The sequence below is a fragment of the Helobdella robusta genome, assembly GCF_000326865.2.
Source record: "Helobdella robusta unplaced genomic scaffold HELROscaffold_12, whole genome shotgun sequence".
In the NCBI taxonomy this organism is placed as follows: Eukaryota; Metazoa; Annelida; class Clitellata; order Rhynchobdellida; family Glossiphoniidae; genus Helobdella; species Helobdella robusta.
In genome coordinates, this window is record NW_008703664.1 from 485,709 (window position 1) to 503,372 (window position 17,664).

General features: G+C 29.1%; 3 protein-coding genes across 3 annotated transcripts; all 3 read left to right on the top strand.

Annotated features, from left to right (window-relative positions):
* Positions 1-953: 953 nt before the first annotated feature.
* On the top strand, positions 954-4,351 carry HELRODRAFT_167687 (hypothetical protein; the record flags this gene model as incomplete). Its single annotated transcript, XM_009013435.1, has 7 exons — positions 954-1,050; positions 2,194-2,480; positions 2,552-2,665; positions 2,828-2,950; positions 3,664-3,722; positions 3,945-4,044; positions 4,325-4,351. 7 exons carry the CDS (start codon positions 954-956, stop codon positions 4,349-4,351), a joined length of 807 nt encoding a protein of 268 aa, XP_009011683.1.
* Positions 4,352-4,889: 538 nt separating this feature from the next.
* On the top strand, positions 4,890-12,628 carry HELRODRAFT_167688 (hypothetical protein; the record flags this gene model as incomplete). The annotated part of the gene is made up of 16 exons (XM_009013436.1): positions 4,890-4,926; positions 6,124-6,233; positions 6,429-6,486; positions 7,458-7,514; positions 7,757-7,828; positions 8,356-8,428; positions 8,683-8,805; positions 9,007-9,078; positions 9,362-9,472; positions 9,991-10,082; positions 10,233-10,279; positions 10,543-10,611; positions 11,174-11,264; positions 11,490-11,578; positions 11,766-11,840; positions 12,431-12,628. The coding sequence occupies 16 exons, from the start codon at positions 4,890-4,892 to the stop codon at positions 12,626-12,628; spliced, it is 1,374 nt and encodes a 457-aa protein (XP_009011684.1).
* Positions 12,629-14,391: 1,763 nt separating this feature from the next.
* On the top strand, positions 14,392-16,308 carry HELRODRAFT_73187 (hypothetical protein; the record flags this gene model as incomplete). Its single annotated transcript, XM_009013437.1, has 6 exons — positions 14,392-14,475; positions 14,850-14,957; positions 15,280-15,465; positions 15,669-15,762; positions 15,982-16,112; positions 16,210-16,308. Coding segments are annotated over 6 exons (702 nt in total), but the record flags the coding sequence as incomplete, so codon positions are not given.
* Between the last annotated feature and the right edge of the window lie 1,356 nt (positions 16,309-17,664).

The following is a 17,664-nucleotide window of genomic DNA, read 5'->3' on the forward strand; positions in this document are numbered from 1 at the left end:
GCGTATCAAAAAAAGAAATAACAAACGATCTTTGTGTTATCTACATTTTATATCATATCTTTCAGACCCAAAACTCATCAATTAAAACAAACGACTGAGCCTGAAAGATACAAAACAGATACAGATAACACCAAGATCATCACATTGCCTGTGCCTATGATTTAATTCAATGCTTCTGCGTATATACGGACGTCGTGCATAAAAAAGATGCGTGTGTATGCATGTATACGTCATGGTTACGTGGTGTTGATGTTACTGCCTCTATGGCACAAAAATTTCTAAACGGCACTGCGTTAGCGCTGTCAGAAGCTGCATAACAATCAAAATACCAAATAATGATGAGTGAGTAATTTTATGAAAATCATTTTGATGTTGTTCTCGTACATCCGCAAAGAAAAGATGTACCTATTAACATAGACACAGACATACACCACACACACATACACGCACACCACACACATACACATACACAATTTAAATACATCTACATAATGTATAGGTATCTATTTATATTTGTTCATTTATTTTTTTTTATAATTACGTATGTTTAATCATAGTAAATTCATTTAACGCACTTTTTCGCGGAGTTCCTAGTTTTGAATTGTGCAATTAAAATAAAGTTTTCAGTTTTATTTATGAATTTAAAACTCTAATAGTTTGATTTTTTAAGATAAATTAATTTGAATAAGCTTAAAAAATATTACAAATAAATGAAAAAATTGATTTGGAAGATAGTTATCATTCAAGTGATTCCGTGATTGATTCCAAGAATTCAACTTTTTTTTTCCACCCACCCCATTATTCCGTAAACAATGCTGAAAAGTAAATCACTGATTAAGTTCAGATACCGTTGTTTTGCTTAATTAAATTAAATTATTAAAAATATGATAAACTCCATATTCCTTTTGCATATCACGTTAATACTCATTAATTAAATCAAAAAATTTACTTTCATGGATAATGATTCAGATGCACCCGCCTCATCTTCCGTTCCTGCAGAGTTTTTGGTGTTGGCCTGTGCAGATGATGTTAATTCCAGGGAGAGGAAAGGTTCGTTTTTTTCCCCATTTGATTGATTGGTCTCTTTTGTACTTTTCTTGCTTGGGTCTCCTAAACTTCTTTTTTCTACTTTAAAATAGATGAATAATTGAATTGAATTGAAGTTTGATTAATTAATAATATGAGTTACAGACACTGAGTTTAAGTAAGAATAGGTCATGCACAATATTTGTAGTTTGCTAAAAAACATTACGAATACATTTAAAATAAAATTATATTTATTTATAATTTTGAAAATGAAAACATGTTTTTTTATTATAAATAGTTAAATTAAAATTTAATGTTGAATATTATTTAATTTATCTTTATTAATTATTCACTCTAAATTTTTTAAAAATAGTTTTTCAGGATACTTATTTGAACTGTTGAAACTACAGGTTTTTTTAACTGTGAAAGTTTTTTAGAGGCTGACAGCATTGTTAATGTTAATAGTTATTAACATAGTTCTTTATCAATATTAGTATCTTTCAGACTTAATATTTTAAAATGTTGAATTTCTAAAAAATAATTATAGTAAAGATTGAAAAACAACATTCAAAGTTCATTACAATTTTAAATCACTTTATGTTAATATATTTTAATTATAATAATATCATATTATATTATATTTACAAGTTTGAAAGATGTAACACTTGTAGCTTAACATTTTAGTGAATTAACTTCTAATTCTCTTTAAAAGTTTTGAGCTTAAAATTTATTTTTTAAAACTGGCTAATTCTGTTAAAGTAAATTTGACCTATCACTTGACTTTTGTGATCCGTCAAACGAAGGAATTTATAAAATTAGCAGAAATATTTTAGCCTAGATCTAGTTTGAATGTAATTTCTAATTGTTAAATGGTTTGATCTACATATGTGTCAGCTAAGTTCATTTTTATATTATTAATTAATAGAATTGAATTTGACCAAATCAAATATTATTACTTTTTATGTTGAATTTTTTATTTATTCATTTTAAAAATGTGAATGTCAGATCAGTAATAAATATTTTTCAAGGGTTGGCTCTAATTTTATATATAATGATGTTAACATGTGTTAAAAATGTTAAATAATATTTATTCACACATATGTTGAAAATCTAGTTCTAACGTTTTTCAAGTTAATATTCATTTTCTAAACAATGATATTTCAATAGATTCCTACAATGAGCTGGTTGGTAATGAAGGAAGCTATCAAATTCAGAACACTACTGACAGTATAAATGCTCAGAGATGGGAACTTAATTATTATGAAGCGTCTATTTATTTAAACGAGGGAAAGGACAATGACAAATTTTCAGTTCATCCAAGAAACCAACTGAAGTTACCCATTTACAAAATAGTTCACAGCACTTGGTTTCACATTGTCAGCTTGTTGGTGTCTATTGAAATATTAGCCCTTGTTATATGTGAATCCCCCACTAACTTACAGCTGCCAGTCATCGTTAGTTGTTTTCCTTTGTTTAAATTTTTATTAAAATTGTTCTTACTTTTTTATTTTTGTCAATTACATAGGCTCATGCAGTGCTAGAGTTGTTGGGCTTGTTGTTGATATTTATTGAAATGTTTTTGAAAGCAAAGTGGCTTGGTTTCAAAGCTTTTATAAGTCATCGTCGAACGGTGTTCAAAGTTAGATTTTCACTTACCATATTTCATCATAATAAATATTGTTTGTATTATAGATATATTTTATGGGAAGGATTTATATTATAATGACCATCAATGCTAGAGATGTTATAATAGTACTGTTACAATTTAATTAAATAAAGAACAATACACCAAAAATGTCAGTTGGTTGTGTTGGTGGTGATGTTTGTGGAGGCAGTTGTGGTGATAATTCGCCAATCAAATCACATCAGAGTGACTAGAGCCTTGAGACCTCTCTTCCTCTTAGATATTCACTATTGCAGGGGAGTTAGAAGGTTCATTTCTACATTATTACTAAAAATAGCAATTTGTAAATCAATAAATCATTAGGTTACTGGCACTTTACTTTAAACAGATTTATACGCCAGATACTGCAAACGCTGCCTTCCATTTTGAGGATGCTGGTCTTCATCTTCCTTTTTCTCACCATCTTCTCCATGCTTGGCTAGTCTTTATTATGTATTCTATAACTTGTTGAATTCAACATTAACCTGAGTTTATTTATAGTCGTCAGATGAATGTTTATAATTGATATAACATGTTGAAGTGTAAAAACAACACTGATTATATTTGTTTATTTCATTATTCACATGAATGTGGTACTGTGTTTGTTCATCATTTTCAGTTAAGAATTTCAAATATGTGTTATAACTTATTTCAAGGTTTCTTCCTTTTCTCCAAAAATGAAAAGAATGAGGTTATTTTTCTATTTATTTCTTTCAGATATTGATAATATTATGATACCAACCCTCTGTTAACGTAATTTTTCATTTTTAAGTAAATGCTCAAACAGAGTTTATTAATTTATCGATGACGAATTTTAAGTTCAGAGAAACTAAACTTCATAATGAAATGACGAAATTCAGACAGAATTTCATCCACCTCATCACAGATGCAACATTTTTTTGCATTTTCATTAATATTAATCTCTAATTATTCAATGAAAATTTTATTTTTTGATCACTTTTTTATTTTTGCAGTATTTCCAGACATTCATTGATAGCTTCATAAGTCTCTTCATTCTCATGACCACCTCAAAGTTTGTTATTGTGGAGTTATCTTACCAGTACAAATCTATTCATACTGGGTTTTTTTACTGTTATGTCGAAATGATGGTTCTTATTTTATTATTAATCATTACACAAGTATTACATCATTATTTAATATTCATCGTTACATGATTACCACCAAACACCATGTTATCCTTTATTAATGGTTATATAGTTATCTTCTAGTATCCCATTGCCTACCTCACTGCCAGTTTCCCAGATGTCATGATGCCTTCGTACAAATCTTCAAAGTGGTCGTGCATTTATTTCATCGTCTACATCAGCCTTCAGCTCTTCATCTTCATGAACCTTGTTCGTTTCTACTACCTTAGTCACTAAATTATTAATTTCATATTTTGTTCTAGCAATCGGCTTTATAAGAGTTGATTCAACAGCAGAATTTATAAAATGCGGAAAAGAGGCTTAAAATAATAGTAATGTAATATATATATATTAATTATTGTAGTTATTTTGCATAGTAATTATAAATTTTTGCATGCTTTTTACCGTTATCTCGTATTTTTAGGTTCAGCGGTGTCTGTTTTGCCTTCAAAATTTAATTGAATTGAATTTTTATTTTGGGTACATGCAGTTGATAAAAAGATGCCTCATTAAATAAATTATTTATCTCATTTTTAAACATTTTATAAAATAAATTACTTTGGTGGGTTGTGTGACATATAATAATCACTTTGTAGAATTAAGTACTAAAAAACTATTTTGGGTGTGCACATAATTAGCGGTCTTCAAGTTATTTTGAATGTTCACTTCATTTCATTATCCAATTTGATAAGTTATTATTATTTCATCATTCTTTTGAAAGTTTACTCAAGACTTGTACATGCAAATTTGGTTCACACCAAATGAAATTGATTAGCATTTTATACTGTGCGTGGATTAATTTTACAAATCTCTTTAGAAATTTTTTATGTTAATTATATGTTGTGTTTAAATTTATAGCGAATTTTAAGCCCTTCCACATTGCGATCTCCCTTTTAACTTAATTTTGGTTTTTCTAATCATTAATTTTTTTCCCGCAATTTTGTTGTTTGTAACTTTTGTTAATTATGTTTTTAGTTCATCGCTGTTGTCTACAGCGAGTTTTTGAAGATGGAGAAAGAGAAATTTAAAAAGTTGTTCATTCATAAACGCGAGGCATGCAGGCTGGCTTTTTATTTGCTGGTTTCTACAAAGGTTTTTTTCTATAATTGGCTTCTAATTGGTTTCTTTTTTATTGATTATACGTAATTAATTGGTCCAATACTTCATAAGTAGTTGATTATATATGAAATGAATGAAGAGGGACTAACTGCAGTTGTATGAAAATTCTGATGCGTCTTTGAACTTTTATAATTGCTACTTTCTCTTTTACAGCTAGTTTCACCAAGTTTTGGTTTTAATGCAATGTTAAGTTGTTTCAAGAAACTATTAATTTGCAATGTTTTATTATGCCATTAAGTTGTTTTTGTATGCTACCATTACGTTATATCATTACCATACGACAGACACCACAGCATGTTTCATTCAAGCACTTTAGAGGATGCATGAAATATTTTCAACCTCACATGAGTTAGTTCGTTTATTCTTTGCAATGATAATAAATGTTAAACAAAACGATAATATGATACTTTGAGTGTATCCTGAGTGATATATATCATGATGTATATTATTTATTCATGCTTTTGTAATTAATTTTTACCTGCAGTAAGTTTTGTTGAAATTTCGCATAATTCAAGTGCAACTTTAATGTTTCGTTGGCACTCCTTTACTAGGAAGTAATTGTGAATGTTGTTTATGCTGTTTTTTTTAATATAGCTCCGTCAACAGCTTACACGTTCCTCTATACTTAATTATCATTCGCGCCACAAAGACTGTACCTCCCACACATCACACGACGTACATAAACATTTTGTATGCACGTGCAAGCACCGCATTATACGCGCGTAGTATTTGATAGTCTTTGAGTCTGACAGAATATTCGAACCAGGCCATCGCATAATAACAGTGCGAGACACGGCACTTTTACCAACTGAGCTAACTCGGGGGTCATATGTATGTATTATATATGTTATCATTCGTTATCAATGGTGATGTGGTTATGTTGATGGTGATGATGATGACAATGATCGTGTAATGATGATGTCCAAATTGGTGATGATGTTGATGATGATGACGATAACGATGATGATTATGATGATGATGAGTTTATTGATGATGATGAAGTCGATGAGGTTACTTGTGATATTATGATGATACTAATTATCATGATATTGATAGTAATTATTACAATGTTGCTAATGATGATGATTATGCTATTATTGATAATTAAGCTGATGATGATGATGATAAAAATGATGATGATGATGATGATGACCTGTTACAATATTTCAGGCAGTCAAGACAAATATTTGACCTTTAAATCTCTGAACACGAGTAACAGTGGAGCGTTGAGTCTGGATGAATTCATGAACATCTATCAGCACGTCAAGTTTCGTTGGAAGGTCTTTTTTCCATTCATATTTCGTCATAACTATCTCTGGTAACTTGATAGAGGATGCTTATCATAAGTAGAGAGAGAGAGAGAAAGAGAGAGAGAAAGAGAGAAAGAGAGAGAGATGATAAAACTAATGGTGACAGCGAGTTATTAATGTTATATTATTTAGCAACGTATCATTTGTACTTTTTCAAATTTGCAGATGGAAAGTCTTCCAAGCCAGGATAACGATCGTGCCTTTGTCACTAGAATGAAACATTGTTAGTTTTTTTTCAATGCAATATTCTAAAACGTGTACATTTGTAATATTTTATAACATTTCAATATTTATATTTAACGATAGAAAAATAGATCAACATTTATTTACATCTGTTAATGTTATTTTTTCATAAATTATTTTAGTTTAAAATGTTAAATTAAAATATTAGTGATTTACAGAAACTGATTAAAAAAATCATCCTTATCACGCCATTGTTTAATTTAATTGAAATTGTTTTGCCAAGTTAGTATGTGAACTTTTCAAGAACTCAATTGCATCATATTCACTTTTTTATAGTACATCTTGTGGTTTAAAGATAAACTGTCTGATGCCCACTCTAGTCTGCCCACGATCATAATAGCGACGAAATTGTTCAGTTTTTTGTCCAAATTTTTCTTCAGATCGACTGTTCCATTTTTTTTCACTACTTCTAACTATATTTTGAAAAATAGAATTTTTGATTTGAACTGGCCAGAATGTATTGGCAGCCAACTGATCCTTTCCTACTTGGGCGGCATTGTTTTATAATTCATGGACATTCGTGGCAGTTTTTTAGGCGTGTTTAAGTTAAACACGTTGTATTCTGTCATTTTCTTCTATGCATGCTATCTTCCATCTTCTCATGTTTTAAACATTAGATGCTGATTGATGGTATAACAAATACTTTATATTATTTATCTGGTTACAGGTTTGAAAATTGTGGTTATGTCAAAATGGTTTAATTACTTCATAAGTTAGTTTTTCTTTCAGTTTTTTTATATTTTTTTTTGTATTCAATTTTTATTTGGTTCCAATGCTTCAAGATTCAATAATGTTTTAATGCAATTACTCGCAAATTTTCAATTCTATTTCATCACGGTGTAGGAAGTGGTGGATTGCATGTTTCAAGGATGAATGTACTGGAGAGTGTCTCTGTTCCATTATTAATTTCATTGTCTAATGTTAAAAGAATTAAATTTTTAACATTAATAGATGTTGTAGTCACGCTGAACTTTGTCTGGGTCATCATTGATGTCTCGTTGAAGTCAAGTTAGTTTTACACGTGCCATCACATACTTCTGATAAATACAATTTTTTCATTTTTTTCATTACATTTATTTGGTTGTTGTTTAATTTATTGAACTACTTCAAATTTATTTTTGGTTTGAAGTACATTAGTCTAACAGCAGATTGAAATAAAACCTTTCATGGCCATCAACCTAACAGCTGATTGAAATTAAAACTAAATATTCTTATTTATTTTAAATACTTGTTTCAAAAATTGTTTGAAGGTTTACCGAAAGACAATCCTTGGATGGATCTTGAGTTCAAATTCTTTGGCATTTCGGTCTTGTTTGTTCTCAGTCAGTTGCTTTTTTTATGTTATTAATATTTCATTGCATCCATTCAGTTGGAATAGTTTGAAGTGAGATGGAATGCGCATAGTTAATGACCAAAGAGGAGTAGTTTGAAAAAACAGAACGACAAAAATTGTAAACAAATGTTTTTGTTTAATATTAACAAAATTAAAATATTGACATTAAAAGATGTTTTAGTCACAGTGAATGAACATGTGACAAACTGGAAAGAATTAAATATTTTCTCGGTTAACGAAGTCAGGTTTTATATCAATCAGTTAGAATTTATCTCTGTCGGCGAAATTTTTTACAACTACCAAAGTATCAGTGGTTTGTAGGACGGAACGTCATCTGTCTAAAAATAATTTAAACAAAAAAGTAGAAGATTTAGTGAAAAGATTTGCCAAGTTTGAAGAATAAAAGAGGCAGACGATTATGGATGAATGTTTGGATTAGCAAATTTTCTAAGCTGTTTCTTTTTTGCTAATTGGAATTTTGTTACAAATTTTTAAAAAACTTTTTTACATGCGCAGTATACACAGTGGAGATGGTGATGAAATGGATTGTGCTCGGGATAAGAGAATATTGTGCGAGTGGATGGAACATGTTAGAGACTTTTGTTCATATCTACTTAATTCTAAATCATCAAATAATTGTTAATTATTAAATAATAATTCTTGATTCATTAAATAACAAAAAATTCATTCTTTCAAAATTAAAATTACATCAGTTTTTCAATAATTTTTTTATTTCGTTTTATTATCATCTGTTTCATATTGTGCTATAAATTGTTTTTTTTTTATTCAAGTATAATTAAAGACAATGTGAACATTGATGTCAACTTTTAATATTTTTTGAAGATTTGATTGTGTAGTTACCCTGGTCTCAATAATTGGAATCATAATGGAGGCAGTGCTGTTCAGCGGTTTAGGAAATGACAAACTCTATATCGTTGTCATTTTGAGGCCTCTCAGGATTATAAGGTTTTAAAGTTTTGTTTCGAGCCTCTCTTGCTTATTAATGAAATTTTAAAAATCATAACTTTTACATTTGTTGGAGTTTTGAAACAAGATTAGATTGTGTGGCTTATAAGATTAACGATAATATTTCACATATCAAACTAAAACTACTGTATAAGCTTATCTTTAAGAATGTTATTAAACGATTTCATAAAAATCATCCAGATTGTTCAAAATGAAGAAAAGTTTTCGAGACATATTCGGTGCCTTGTTTATATTGCTTCCAAGAATGACAAGGTCATTCTATGTACTATGTATTGTGTTCTTTTTTGTTTGTCGTCTATAGTGCGTTTTTAAATGATGTTGTTTATTTCATGCTAAAAAATTGAAGTTTGAATAAGATTGGAAGTTTAAATATATGTTCATCACTTTTACTTCTGTTTTTACTCATTTAAACATAGCTTCAGTGATTCTAACTGTCGGGACATTATCTCTTCGTAATGTAACAACTGCTTAAGACAAATTTTCACTTCCTATGTAAATTTATTGAATAGTGATGAAAAATTACATAAACAATCAGCTTAGCTATTGCCATGTTGTTGCTATATTACACATTTGCCATCATTGGAATGGAACTCTTTGCTCAATATACCGACCAACTCAAAGATTGCTGCAAGTATGGCTTCATAAAGTTCATTGATTCTTTTAAAATATGTTTATTATTATTTGGTTTTTATATTATGAACATTAAAATTATAATTTAATTGATTAGAACTTTAATTTTAGAGATTTTCATGTTAAAGTAAATTGAACAATTTCAGTTTTGCAACATCTCTTTTTGCTAATTATGTTATATAGTGTTTTGTTTATTTCTGATCATATTACGTTATGTTTTTTGTTTTTGTTTTTTTTTTTGGAGGTGGCCATACAAGCATTGCTTCAGGTCTCCATTAATAAAATTGTGTTATTATTATTATTATTATAGAATCGTGCCATTGCAATAAATTGTAACTAATTGAAGAAAAGCACCTGTTATAAATCTTTTTTTTTTTTGTCAACCAACATCTCAAAAATGATTCCCGACTTATTTAAGTTTATTGGCTGAATATTTAGCAGATGTTTTATAGTTACATATATAAAAGAAGTTTGTAATGGCGTTGAGTTCGTTATATAATTATGTTAAGTTATAGCAATGAAAATCATTTTTAGGAATACAAGTGTTCAAGTATTTTATGCTTTCAATGATAGCATCGACGGATATTATTACCTCAACTCATTTGAAAATATCTTTATCAGCGGAGGTCAGTCTAGCTAGTAATTTGTGTATGCGTGTGTGTGTGTGTGTGTGCTTGAATGTTTGTATAGATACGCGTGCATGTGTATTGTACTGTATATTTTATTGTATGGAGTCTTGTAAATCTACAATCAAATTTTCAAATACATTATTGCAGTGACCTTATTTGAGCTGACCGTGGTCAACAACTGGTGGATTATAATGGTTTTATCTTGTTTAGAATTTTTCTTTTATTAAGTATCCATTATAATTATGCAAATGTAAAATTATTGACTCATTTAACTCGTCATCTGTTCTCACTCTAATTAATTAATTTATTTATTTATTTTCATTGTACTTTGTACTCGAATTAACGAATTTCGCCGCTACAAACTCACGTAGGCAATCACAAGAAATTTTTTCGTTAAAGAAATGATATGAAATTAGATTGATATAACTGATGTGGACTTGCAAATGACATTTTACAGGAAGGGTTCGCCAACGTCGTTTCACCGTGGAGCCGCTTGTACTTCATGACTTTCTACATCATCATCATGGTTGTTCTTTGCCTCTTAACATTCATTTTTTTCCAATGATCACTTTCTGATTTGTATTTATTTTCTATGGATAAATGTTATACCGGGCTTTTATAGAGTTTGATGACTTCGTTGTGATTAATGTCAGTAGTGGTAACTCTAAAAGGGATTGTTTCATCTACAGATGCTAGAAATAATTTTGATGTAATAATAATAATAATTGTTATTAATAATTGTTAATAATAATAATTGTTGGCGTGATGGCTTAGTGATTAAAGGCGCCTGGTCCTGTTTGCAGTGCGTGCAGTAACCGGGTTCGAATCGAATATGAGAAAGGATCCCCGTCTGTCGCATGCTACGTGTGTGATGCGTCCTTTGGCACGTATTCATATACGCTATTTGAGTGTATAAGATCTTTAACCTATTTTAAATTAAATATAAAATCAATCAATCAATCGATTGATCTTGAATATTGGAAATTGAATATAAAATAATAGATTAAATTATTGGTTATATGTGAATAAATAGCAATAACCTCTGGTCATCTTATCATAAATATTAAATGTTTGTTGTTCTTGTTCAGATTGTAATGGCTGTAGTAGTCGCATTTATATTGGAAGCATTCATCTTTAGGATACAGTACAGACATCAAATGGAAAAAGAAACTTTGGAAGGTTGAGCATCGTTTTCATGGAATCAAACATTTCTATCAATTAAATTCAATTAACTAATCCTTTCTTTCTTAGTTTTCTTGTTATATTTCTATCATTAAAAAGATGTCACTTTATAAATCTAACTTTATAATTCTATCTACTATTTTAATTATTTCATTTAACACCATGCTATTAAAATTAAATGTTTTGAAGTTTATTGAATTTTTTTGTTAATTGATATTGCAGTACATGCATCACAAAAGGTAACGATTGAAATCAGTACGGATGATTTGTTTAACAACTGCAACATCAACCTGCTTTCCAATGGATCACAAGTCAGTTATTTTAATTATTCATAAAACGGTTCAATTTAATTTTTGATAAGAAAACACTGGCGACTTATCTGCTTTCGTTAGATTAAAAAACTTTGGTAATAAAAATAGAATTTTTTTTAAATTTCAAATAAATTCAATTTTTCAATACTTTTAACAAACATCAACCAACAAAACTTGGAAAAAACAGCTTGTCAGGTTCCATGGCAAGAGGAAGATGTGTAAGAGTGATTTCAGTGTTAGAATGTACGCCAATGAGGTTAAGGTCAGGATAGTTTTGTTCAACTTATTCAATTTTTTATTTTTGCCATCTAATTCACGAGTTAGAAAATTATTTTGTTCCATGTAAAACGCTTCACGTTCAGCCATTTCTATCCAGCATCACTTCATTGGAACCTTACAAAGTTATGCCTAATACTAACAGGTCATTTTAGAAAATATTAAAAGAACGACTTGTTATATGTGCCTTCTGGTGCTCGCCAATGAAATGTTTAGTGCAAATTTCAAATACAGAAAACTACTCTTTAATGAGAGTGAAAAGATAGACGAGCGTTAAGACCAAACAATGACATAATTTTTTAGAAACAAATGAATGGACGGCAGTTTGTACAGACCTGGTTAGCCGCAAGCTGACCAAATGTAACACTACACTTTATTTGCGGTCCCGAGAATGCATTTCATTTCGTCTAGCAGGGTCACGATTTGTAATGCAAATTGTATTCGCGCTGACTTTTAATGAACTGTTTAATGTTTTGCATTGTTGTTGTAAAGTTTTTGCTGCATACGTTAAACTGGCTTTATGAGAATATAATATTTGTGAATATTTAATAAAATGGGGAACATACAACACAAAAGGAATGGTTGAATGTCTCGCAATCTGCTACAGCTTTGACCGAACAACCGCCAACTAGTGATTCTTCTCAAGTCAGACCAACTTTTGTTAGCACTAATCGCGACGACGATATTCATCAGTTCAACAACAACGTTACTAACTGCAACAACAACCATAATAATAATAGTAAAAATGATGATAATAATAGTTGTATGAGATAAACATTAAAAAAACAAAAGCAATAAAAGTATTTGACATGTAACCGTATCGTGAGTAGAAAGCCCAGTCATACATTCTTAATCTTTCATTACATTTTTTCGTTTCGTTCATTTATTTAACTTTTCTTATAGTTCTTCAATTTAGTTTCTTTTTGCTATATTTTCACTTTAATTTCATAAAAATTTATTTTATAATAAATTGAATTATTAACAGAAAATTATAAACAAATGCATTTAATGAATGTTATTTACAACACGCAGTCTTAGTTTTACTTGCAATTTTCAAATTACATTACTTTCTTAGATATATATTTTTGCCTTTCAATCAAATTATTTAATAAAATAAAGCAAGAATTGCAGGCATTTCTTTAGTCATTAGTTTTTTTTATTGATTATTTTTCTTTAAGAAAACAATATATTCTAATCAAGCGTATTATTTTGGAAGAAAAATTTTTTTTAGTATTTTGTTGGTATTAACGTAACTATTGTTTAATGAATCCATTTCGTTTTTTCAATTTAAATAAAGATAAAATTCGTGGTTAAAAAATGATTTTAAATCTAGATATAAATCTAGATTTTTGTAAAATTATTGCAAATATAATATTTTATAAATTAAATCAAATAGATTATTTCTTCATATTAATGTTTAATATTTAAAATATCATTACTCCTTTGATTTCAAAATATTGTCTATTGAATGGTGTGAAACAGTTTTCCAAAAGTGAAAAAGAATGAAATTGATGAGGCGGTTTTCAGAAAAAACTCATCAATTTTGACTTTGCGTTCCTACTTTATTGGCTCTAATAATTCACTTTGCGTTGATCCATTATTTATCACTGTTAGCGGTTAATACTTTGTCGATAATAAAGTCCTGTTGTATATTTATTACAGTGTTCCTCTCTTTGTTTATGTAAAGTGCTTCTAGAACTTTACGTTTAAAAGTATCCCTATTGCAATACAGTATCTTTGTGTCATTGTTGAGTATCTCTAGTAATTGTTGTTCCGTGATTATCGATTAAATAATTTTTTATTGGACCTCTGTGTATACATAGTTAATTTTCGCGTCAATGTATGCAACCGTTTACAATAATATATTTGTATATAATATATCAATCTAATAAAAAGTAGTGTATATATGTTTACGAGTTTACACATTTTTGTGACTTTTATTTCTTTGTTTTGCTATTGCATATAAGCTTTCTACAGCTGGCGAAGAAGCAATATCGATCTGATTTGTTAAACAGCCGAAAACGTAAACAGACAGCGAACGGACGAGCGATACACGGACAAGAGATGAATTCCTCGCTGAAGAAGCAGACTGCCGAATTCAAAAAACGTTTGATTGACAATGTCGGTTTTGCTGTATCAGAACCTAGCAATAATCATACCGCCGTCAAAAGAAGTGTCGAAACTGTCAATAAAACTAAAAATAAAAGGGCAAAAATTGAAAATGATCCTGCAACTGCTGCTATTACTACTACTAGTCCAGTCTTCAATAATAAAGGTTTGAAAAATTAAATTAAAATTGTTTTTATTATAAAAAAAATTATTAACCATTTGGCTCTGTTCCATGCTTGCAATGTATGTCCTGCCTGCCTTGCCTGTTAGTGTTACTGTTAAGTGTTGTTAATGAAGCTTAGCTTGTAGATTGGATTGCTTAGAAATCATTGCCACTAAAAATTAATGAATCTATTAATAATTCATACTTATCTTATCATTATTATTGTTATCACTTTTATTTTTATATTTTTTCATATGGTTTTTTTAATATTTCAGATACTTACAAAACATCAGCTGGAAGCTCACATAATAACTTTTCCATACTTGCAAAAATTGTCAAACACTTGAAGGTGAGTTTTTTTTTAAATTTAAGCTATATTATTTTTGTTAAGTTTTCTGTTGGTAACAACACAAGTAAGTAAACAAATATGATGAAGACGACATATTTTATGTTGGATTGAGGCACAGTTTTGATCATAGAAATTAATTAATGCTCAACTTTATATCTTGAAATAAGTGATGATTTAAAAATTTTGTATGGAGGATGTTTATGAAATTGTGCAGACATCAGGTGATAAATACTGCAACCTATATTTCAAATACTGCAAATGTGATTGTTATTAAAATTTCGTGTTACATCCAAATAAAACTAGATTGATGAGAGCATGTTATAAATATGTATCTTATTGAAACTAATGTGGCTTCTTAAAAAATCTTCTTACAGGTAAGACATCAAACAGGAGAGACTCAGCCATTAACATTTGATGAAATTCTAGATGAAACAGGACAAACCGACATACCAGCACGAACCAAACATTGGTTAAATTACGAAGTTAGTTTGATCTTTTAAAATTAGTTACATGTTTTTATTTTTTTGTACTATGTGTTTAAGATCTTTAAAATTGTTTCTTAATGTTTTTATATAAAATTATTTTTATGTTTTTAATTTATTACATTTAGTTAAATCATTTTCAACATACTTTTTGATTTTGAAAAAAGATAATTGTGAGCCAAGATTAGACTGTATAGAAGTTTTTACCTGGAATTTTTTAATTCATTTTTGAATATAATTGTAATGACTAAATTTATGGCATTTTGTTTTATATTTGTATGAACAACAAGGTTTTTTAATGGATTAAACTTCTTTTGTGAAGGCTTTGCGTAACAATGTCAAGATTGATGTTGTCAACGAAGACAAGTACATATACAAGCCTGAATACAACATCAGAGGAAAAAACAGCCTTAAGAAACTTCTAGAAAGGCACAGTCGAGAGGGGCAAGGAGGCATATTTCTGGAAGCCATTGAAGAATCTCTTCCTAATTATCAAAAACATCTAGAAGTTAGTTGTTATTAAATGTACTCATATGTGTTCTCAAACTTTAATGGATTTTAATTTTCATTCTGAATAAATATTTGTTTTTTTTTCTCTTTCTTTTTTTCTTTATCTCCATATATCTTTTCTGTTTTACTAATTTCTGGGGCGTGAAAGTGTAAAACCACTCATTTACTTTTGTTTATTGAACCAAATAATTAATTTAAAAGATGATGTCTGATTCAATTGTGCGGATAACCAGGCCTGATAAAAAAGAAATTATCTTCAGCAAAGTTGTAGGACTCCCTGATCCAATTGATGAAGGTTTGTTAACATTAATCATTCTCTTAATCTTAGTCATTCAATTAATGTCATTGAAGTGATCATCTATTAATCATTTATTAACATTTATTTAATATCATGGTCATTTTTCAATATTTTTGGGGTTGTTATCTTAATTGCAATTCTAAATATTGTGTTTCATGGGTTAGAAACCTATAACAATTCTCGTAAAAAAATTTTTATGTAAAAATTTAATTGCAGAAATAAAAAATTTATGGCGAAGCGTCTCGGTAGAGGGAATGAATGAGAACAAAATTCAAGAATATTTGCAGAAGCATAACATCTCCTCAATGAAAAATATCAACCACGTGAGACCCAAAAAGGTAAATGCTGTTACAAATTTTTTTTAATTAATTTTATTTTATAATTTTAACTTCAATTTATTATCTATCTATACCCATATACAAATTGAAGTTTTTCTTTTTAAAGGTTTCACCCACGAAGAGAAAAACATCCAAAAAGTCGACAGAATTGCGACATAACGCCCATCTTGCTGGGATTTTAATGGATTACGACAGAAATCAATAAAAAATTTTGTTATTGTTATTTATTTTTATTTTGTGTGAAAGCATTTTTATTAGGTAATAAACATTTTATTTAAAGATCAACTGTTGCTAATATTAATAAACGTACGGTACGTGCAATTGTTTATGATTTGCCTTTGGAATCATGCATAAGTCAAGGTGAGTTTCGGATTATTACGTTACAACAACTAACGTATATTCTCCAGAACATCTGCAAACGCTGAATTTGTTTTGTTTTTCATGTATACACTTGTATCTTTAAAAAAGGCATGTCAAAAGCTTTGTTTTTACCGGCAATATTTGGTGCCAAGTAAAGTAGCAAAGTTGACCAAATGAACCATATTCCAAATAATTAAATTCACAATAATATCTATTCACCAAAAATAAATGAACAAAGCTAACGAGCGAATCGCTCACCAAATAGGCAAATAATTACTGTCGGATTGAAAATCCTAACGAGTAAAAACTAACAATCTTCAATAACGAATTTAAAACACAACGAGCTAACGAAGCCACCACGAGCCAATTGTGCGGGTTATATAAGAAACTGCGATAAGGAGGAAATACTTGTCCAGTCTATCAAAAATGAATACTTTTCTTTACCCTCTCACTGCCCTTCCTGGTTTGGTGTTTCCATACATAAGCGCAACCGCAACAGTACACAATAATTACCATTCACAATAATAGCAGAATAACGAATTAAGATCGAAATGCTAGTACGCAAATAATGAATTCATGACAGCATAATATAACATAATAATAATGGGCTCAATATGCTCACATCCTAGATACCATAACACAAATATGACTTAAAATAAACATCTGTAAATACACATCAAAACCATGATACATCCAAAGGACAATGAGCGATAACTATTACAAAACAGCATCAAACGAAGGGTCAAACACAAAGTCAAAATCAGTCATATATCGTCCAATCGCAATTTCAGCTTCTTATCTTTGTTTTTATCTTCCCAACTCTCACCCTTAAGCTTCCTATTTGTTCGTATTTTCACATATCAATTTGAACACCGAAGATGGTATAGGAATACCGAAAAAAGCTTTTTTGTTCTATTATGCATAAAATAAACAAAATTTTGGTTTTGAACTAGAGAAACTTGAAAATATGATTTACGATCATTTTTTAACCGTTAGAAAAATTGAAAAGTCAAGTTAGAAGTTAACTAACGCCGAACATGCTGTGAATTTCATAAATAATTGCATTTCCGACAGTCTTGTTCCATATATATATATATATATATATATATATATATATATATATATATATATATATATGTTGGTAATAGACCATAATTTTTACAATATTCTATAAATTCTATCGAATGTTTGGCGTTTGTAA